Source organism: Calonectris borealis, chromosome 16 (assembly GCF_964195595.1).
Source record: "Calonectris borealis chromosome 16, bCalBor7.hap1.2, whole genome shotgun sequence".
NCBI lineage: Eukaryota > Metazoa > Chordata > Aves > Procellariiformes > Procellariidae > Calonectris > Calonectris borealis.
In genome coordinates, this window is record NC_134327.1 from 11,645,207 (window position 1) to 11,652,706 (window position 7,500).

The 7,500-nt window shown below is 58.3% G+C and overlaps 1 protein-coding gene across 1 annotated transcript in view; it reads left to right on the forward strand.

The window, feature by feature from the left end:
- Nucleotides 1-2,900: 2,900 nt before the first annotated feature.
- The window catches only part of UNCX (UNC homeobox), a 5,724-nt gene continuing 1,124 nt past the window's right edge, over nucleotides 2,901-7,500 (forward strand). The window contains exons 1-3 of the mRNA XM_075164872.1: nucleotides 2,901-3,150; nucleotides 4,271-4,446; nucleotides 6,190-7,500. The exon at nucleotides 6,190-7,500 is cut by the window's right edge and continues 1,124 nt beyond it. Of these exons, the coding sequence (XP_075020973.1) occupies nucleotides 2,901-3,150; nucleotides 4,271-4,446; nucleotides 6,190-7,230 (1,467 nt within the window). The 3' untranslated portion in view covers nucleotides 7,231-7,500. The remainder of the gene's footprint in view (nucleotides 3,151-4,270; nucleotides 4,447-6,189) is intronic.

Below are 7,500 nucleotides of genomic sequence, written 5' to 3' on the forward strand. Positions count from 1 at the left end.
CAAGGGCTGCTTTTCATTGAGCTGGTGCGAGTGTTTGGCTGGAGGAACAGCTCTCCGGATTGAAGGGGGTGCCTTTAAAGAAGCAGCAATTGACAAGGAAGCAATTATTAAATTTTGATGTTCAAAAATAAAAAAAGAAAGACGAAGAAGAAGAAAACGGCTTCTATAATTTGTGTTTTAGATGGAGAGCAATATAAAGAGATATCAAGGCCGAGAGCCATCAAAAGCCTCCCGCCCCCATGAAAGCTCCTCTCAAACACTTTAAGAGAGATTTTTAGAAGCTCGACAAGGATCCTAGAAACATTAAAACAGAAGTCGATTTTAAATGTGCACATTGAAATGCACAGAGCCGCTTACTACGTGGACTTGCACTTGAGGTCAAGTGACGGACGGATTGTATGCTTCTCCATAATAATATTAATTAAACAATTTGCATGCTAATAAGGTAACAATTATCAGGGCTTCTGTTGAAAGATTCAGGTTATTACAACACGCCAATCTGGAGGCCAGGGGTCAGGGAGTGAGAGGCGAGAGAAATTTCAACTCAAATTAACATTCTGTCAGCTCCAGAAAATGGGATAAATAAAGTCGAATTAATTCATTATAATAAAGAGAGAGAGAGAGAGAAAAGTCCCCCCTCTCTTATTCTGGGCTGGATTGATTACCATTCTGTATTCAGAAACACGTCCCCCTCGCATTCCTCTCCTGAAATCCGACAGAAAATGAGGCATTTATTGCTACAGGCAAAATTTGGTCCAGTGGACACAGTTTACATTTAGTATTTATAGAGAAAGAAATTAAATTATGGTGAAAAGTGAAGCCCTTGACCCCAGAATTAATACCAACCCCATCATTTTCTTATTTCTGTTAGGGCTGCGTAGTCCAAATTCAAGCTACCTTTTAGCTCTAAGCAGAGGCAGGGAGACCATAATTAAACTAATCTATAGGAGGGAGGGAGGGAACAGCAATAATACAGCAGTATATTGTATGGCATTCAATTAGGTGAATAAATACAGCTCCGGACAGACAACATAGATTAGAGACTCGACTTCCTTTTTATTTCAATTTTAGCTTCCCCCTCTCTCATGCCCACGCAAGCCAGCACTAGGAAATGTATCATCTTGACTGGATATTTTATAACTGGAAAATCTATTTGTATGTTTTCCAGAGATAAAGTGGCTTTCCCTCTTTCCCCTTCCGCTCTCTCTCTCCCCTTTTCCCTTCCTATTTATTCTTATTTTTTTCCCTTTCTCTCCCCACCCTGCCCGCCCCCCCGACTCGAAGGGTTTAATTCCGCACGAACCTCCCAGGAAGATTTAAAGAGTTTCCCCTGTTTGATTTTCCAGCCCGGCTCTTTTTCTCTCTCTCCTCTTTGTTAAACGCAAACGCTGCTTCTCCCTGCGCTCCTCTTTCCTTCCCACCTTCCCGGTGGCCGGGGCCGGCCGGGGGGAGCTGTCCTGGGGGGCGCGGGGCTGGGTCCCCCCCGGCCCACGGGACCGAGAGCTCCGGCCCCGGCGGGCTCGGGATGGGAGGGGGCGGAAAGCATCCCCCCCTTCCTCCCTCGTAGGAGCTTGGAAGGGGTTTCTCTCACCAGGCTCTGCGGGAGAGGGCACAAAACTGGGGGTCCCCAGCCCCGCGCTGTGCCGGAGAACCGTCCCTTTAATTACTAACCGGGGGAACCCATCGGTATTTTATTTGGGTGAAAACTTCTATGGGGACGTAATTTAATTAGAACAAATTTGGCGGCTGTTTGGAAGCTGTTAATGACTGGCGGGGCGAAGCGCGGGGTGTGGGATGGGCTGCTTTTCCTGCGCGGGGGCGGGGGGGGGGCGATGGTAAAAGGGGAGGGATGGGAACTTTATTTGGGTTTTCTTTTCTTTTCTTTTCTTTTTTTTTTAATTTTTTTTGGCCTCCTCTTTAGCGAACAGAGGCTGCTCCCCGTTGTGGCTGCGCTCACAATTCAAGGGTTGTGGTTGCTGCTGGGGAGGGGGGTGTCCGTGGCCGAATCGATAGGAGATTGCATTAATTATGATTTCGATTGATATGCTCAAATCTCCTTCTAAACGCCGCGAACGGCTCTTCCCTTTTTTTTTTTTCCTCCCCCCCCCCCCCCATTTTTTCCCTCTGCCCCCCTCCCCTCTCCCCTGTTATAGAGCCGGAGAGGAGATGAAAAGGCTTGTAGTTTTAAATTCAATGTGACAGCTCTGGAAAGAGCGGATGATGAATCTCCTATTATTGGATCAGTCTATTTGCCGCTCAATGTCTCTCTGTAATTGGAGCAACATCACTTTAAAGGTTCAGAGAGTAGAGCATTTCTGGTGAAAAATCCCCACAACACGCTGGTGAATGTTTTAAAGGGAAATCTATTAGTGATTTGGAGAGGGGAGGGGACAAGGGGGAAGAGGCTGGGTTGGAGGGGTGGGGGGGGAGGCTGTGTGTGTGTAACTCCGGCTGTTCAGTATTTAACCGGGTATCAGGCAGATCCGTGAGTTCCCCTCCGGCCCCCCCCGCACCCCCCCTGCCCGCCCGGCCCCCGCCGCCCTCCTCGGGCTGGAGTTCGTATCAAAGCCCCCCTTGTCTTGTTGTGACAGCTCTGATATTGTTTATTGAGGCTGGATGTCAGGTATAATTAGCAATCGATATGGAAAACGTTTGCTCCCCACACTGGCACGTCTCTGACGTCAGGACCGATTAACGTTTCTTATTGGTCCCAAATTCCCCCAGCCTGAGCTAATTATTGGGAGCCTGATGTTGATAAAGTTAAAGCGCCCGGGCGCCCTGCAGCATGAGCCCCTCGCCGCGCCGCCTCCTCCTCCTCCGGCAGCAGCACCCCCGGCCCCAGCCGCCCCGCCGCCAGCGCCCCCAGCCCCGCCGGCACCCCCCGCGCTAGAGCCGCCCCCATGATGGACAGCCGCATCCTGGAGCATCCCCATGCCCAGTTCGGGGGTATGGTGGGTTTCCCTTACCCGCTCGGTCACCACCACGTCTATGAGCTGGCCGGGCACCAGCTGCAGTCGGCGGCCGCCTCCGTCCCCTTCTCCATCGATGGATTACTGAGCGGCTCCTGCGCCGCCTCCGTGGTCAACCCGGCGCCGCTCATCCCCTCCGGCTGCGGGGTGAGCGGGGACAGCCAGCCCTTCAAGCTCGCAGGTAGGAGCGGCCCCGTCCCCCCCCACACACCCCCACCCCGATCGCCGCTCCCCGCCCGGAGCGTGTCAGCGCGGAGGAAGGAAAGCACCGCACCCCCCCCCACCCCCGCCCTGCATCCCCAGCTGCGGGTATTGGGGTGCCTGGAGAAGGGGGGCGGCTGTGCTGGGCCCCCCCAAGGGGGCGGACGGGGCGCGGGGCCCCGGGCCAAACGCCGGGAGCATCCCCCGTTCCTACCGGCGTGGGGCCACGCGTGTACCCTGAACAATAGCGGGCCCGGCCCGGTGCCTTCCCCCAAAGTTCGTCTCTGGGGTGGGGGCTCGGAGCGTACGGTTAAAAAAAAATGTGAAAATAATAATGGGAATCGCTGGAGTTTGGGGAATGAAGAGCGGTAATTATTTTTTTTTTAAAACGATTTAACCAAAGGGAAGCGCTCTCCTTCCCTCCCCACCGGCCTGTGGCACCGCTATTGTTCAGCTATTAAAACACTCCGTCGCCCCAACATCCTTTTTATTAATCCTGGAGCAGCCCCCCTCTGCACCTCAACTAAATAAAAATTCTTGTTGTTGTTATTATTATTAATTTCCACACCCGGCGGAAAAACGTTAGGAGAGGTGCAGCTAGGGCTGTAAATCCCCAACCTGGAGACGTACGTACCCGGAGAGGCCGCGAGCACCCCAGCCCCACGCCCGCCCCTGCTCGGGGGTCTGCGGGAGGCCCGGGGCCCGCCCTGCCCTCGGGGCTCCGCGTGGGACCGTGAGCTGCGGCCCACGCAGGTGCTCCGGGGGGGGGGGCTGGGGAAGGGAAAGGGGGGGGGCTTTTAAATTTTTTTTTTTTAATGAAACCTTTGGTGGCTGGAGCAAATATTGGAACTTCTCTCTCTCTCTCTGCCAGCTGAGTGCCTGTGGAGAGCTTCCTTCAGGAATAAATGTTCTGTAAAGTACATTTTCGGAGGAGGCGAGGGCAGATCGGGTTCCTCCCCATTTTTAGCGCAGGTGTGTGTATAATCCCGCTCTTTTATCAACGCTGTCGAGCACAAAAGTTAAAAGGCTCCTGTGAATGGCAGGGAGGGGGGGAAGAAGGCCTGTCTTCCAGGGAGCTGAGGGTATTTCTGCTTTTTCAGACTCGGGTGACCCGGACAAAGAAAGTCCTGGCTGTAAAAGAAGACGAACCCGCACCAATTTTACTGGCTGGCAGCTCGAGGAGCTGGAAAAGGCGTTTAATGAGAGTCATTACCCGGACGTGTTTATGCGAGAGGCTCTGGCTCTCAGGCTGGACTTGGTGGAGTCCAGAGTGCAGGTAAAAACCGTGTCCCGTCCCCCCCTCCTCCCCTGCCCTCTCCCTGCGCCGAGCGGTCCCCGGGGGGGCCCCGCCGGATCCGCAGCCCCGCTCCGGGACGGGCCCTGCGCGCTCGGGCCCGCAGCCCCGCTCCTCCCGGTCCTCTCCTTTTGTTTCCCTGCCTTGCACCGGTCCTTGCTGGTTTGTTTTCTTATCATTATTCCTTTTCTTTTTCCTTTTTTTTTTTTTTTTTAATCTTGCAAACGAGCCCCGAAGAGTGGCATCCCAGTCTGGCTTCCCTAAACCTTTTTTTTATATATATATATTTTTCCACTGTAAACATTTTTCTTAAATGAGCCAAGGGCGAAAAATTAGCATGCAAATATGAGGCTTAATCACGGGCCAGGGTACGCTGGAGAATGTCAATAAAGCTCGTAGGCGCATCGAGAGCGTGTGGAACTTGCAAAACTTAATTTTAACGAACTACCAGGCCCTCGGTCGTGCGGGATGGGGAAGGGAACGACCTATTTGTTTCAATTGATCTTGGGAAAAAAAAAAAACAACCAAAATTGGGAAATGAATCGGGGGGTGCGGGTGTGATGCGGGCTGGCTGTTGGATCTCCAGGTGCTGTTTTATGCTGTGGTGGCTGCGAGCGGGCGGCAAGGCCGAGCTCCGCGTCCTGCCGGGCTGCTCCGGCCGGGAGCCCGCGGCCGTGCGGGGCGGCTGGGCGGCTTCGCGTGGGCTGCGTGTGCGGGGAATGCGTCCTTAAACCCGTCTCGGGCGGTGGGGACGTTCCCCCCGGGATGAGCTGAAGCCGTTTGCCGTGATTCCTCCATCAGCTTTGTCTCACGGTGCCTTTCCGAGCCGCCTTTCCCTCCCCGCGCCGGCTCCGAGAGCATCTTCTCCGCCGTGCCCGGGGGCTCGGGAGCCTGTGGGGCTTCCCCGGGGGTGGCCGGGGCCCGGCCAGGGAGAAGGAGCCGGGATCGGGTCACCGAAATCCCTGCGGTGCTGCCGATCTGTGGTTGTGCTCCGGCACTAAACGCAGCCGCTGGCTCCGGCCGGGAACCGGCGCTGCCAGCAGCCGCGATGGGCCGAAGCCCCGCAGGCGCGGAGGGGAGTCGTGAGCCCCGCGGGCTGCGCGGCCGCCGGGGAACCGCCGGAGCAGAGAGGATTTAATTTAAATTGTTTTTCCCCTCCTATAATAAACCCAACTAAACCCCATTTTTGGGCTGATCCAACCCCTCTGCTCCGGCGCCCGGGACGGGCAGGAGGCCCAGACCCTGGTCCGCCCGGGCGAGGCGACACCCCCCCCTTCCGCCGCCCCTACCTTTGGCCACCTTATTGTGCTGAGTTTTATTGCATTTCGCGTGCTGCCGCGGAGGGATCGGGCCCGGCCCCGCAGGCCGGTGCTCCGGCTGGTGCTTCTGCACCCCCCGGCTGTGGGGAAGAGTCGGGGGGCCGTGTTATCCCTTCCCCTCCCCGCGGCGCCGGTGCGGGCAGGGTGCAGCGTGTGTGTGCGTGAGTGTGCACCCCCCCTTGCTTTTTTTTTTTTCCTACCCTGTTAAAGAAGCGAGGATATCTCTTCCTGCCCCCTCCCTTGCTCTCTCCGTCTCGCAGACGCCCGGTCCTGTGGATGGGGCCTGCCGGCACCTCGAAGGGTGGACGGGGGAGGCCTGAGCTGCGCTTCTCCCTCCCCCCTGCCCTGGCCACCGGGGGGGGCCGGTGCGCTAGGTGTTAATTGCTTCTCGTTGTTCGGTGTGTAGGTCTGGTTCCAAAACCGCCGGGCCAAATGGAGAAAGAAAGAGAACACGAAGAAGGGCCCGGGGCGGCCGGCTCACAACTCCCACCCCACGACGTGCAGCGGGGAACCCATGGACCCCGAGGAGATCGCCCGCAAGGAGCTGGAGAAGATGGAGAAGAAGAAGCGCAAGCACGAGAAGAAGCTCCTCAAAAGCCAAAGCCGCCACCTGCACTCGCCCAGCGGCCTCTCCCTGCACAGCACGCCCAGCTCCGACAGCGACAGCGGTGGCGGGGGGGGCCTCTCGCCCGCCCCGCCCGAGGCCAAGCCCCGCGGGCAGCCCCCGCCGCACCACCCGCCGCCCCCCGCCGCCGCCGCCCCCTCCGAGCCGCCCCCCGGCACCTGCGACCAGACGGCAGAGCCCTTCTACCCCAGCCAAAGAAGCGGGAGCGGGCGGCTCCAGCGCCCGCCCGACAAGGACTGCGCGGCCGCCCCGTCGGGGGACGGCAGCGGAGGCGCGGGGGGGGCCCGCGGCGCCGGCAGCTTCCACAAGCTCAACCCCTTCAGCGTGGAGAGCCTCCTCTCCGACTCGCCCCCCCGCCGCAAAGCCGCCCCGGACTTCCCCAGCCTCCCACCCTGCGCTCCCCGCACCCTCATCGGCAAAGGACACTTCTTGCTCTACCCCATCACCCAGCCCCTGGGTTTCCTCGTCCCGCAGACCGCCCTCAAGGCCAGCCCGGGCCCCGAGGCCGGTCAGCCCCCCCGGGACTCCCCGCTGCCCGCCACCAACCCCGGCCCGCCCGGCTGCAGCGCGGAGCCGCCGCCCACCGGTGCCCAGCCTGGCCCCGGCTCCACGGACTCGGCGGCGGCGGGGCTGGTGCCCCCCCCGCCGGCCGGCGCTTCGCCCCGCTCCGCGGCTGCGCACGGTGACCCGGCGGCGGCCGCCCCCGCGGAGGGCGGCAGCTTCCCCCGGCCCAAATCGCCGATCCGGGCGCGGGACGCCAGCACAGCCAGGGACAGATCGGACTGCGGCCCCGCCGACGGCGAGGAGGTGGACATGGACTGACCGGGCGGAGAAAAACTAAAAAAGAACAAAAAAAAGCAAAAATAAAAACACCCGAGAACGACACCGACACCCCCCACCCCCGTCACCCGTGAGAAACGGGGGGAAGCGCTTCCCCGCTCGCCCCACCCTCGCCATTCCCGCAAGCCCGCGGGAGGCGGTGGCACAGCCGGAGAGCGGCTCTTCCTCTCCTTAGAGCTTATCACAGGTCGATTCAGGTGATCAGTTAGAGCTTTTTGGTTTTTATATTTAAAGAAAAAAAAAAAAAAAGAA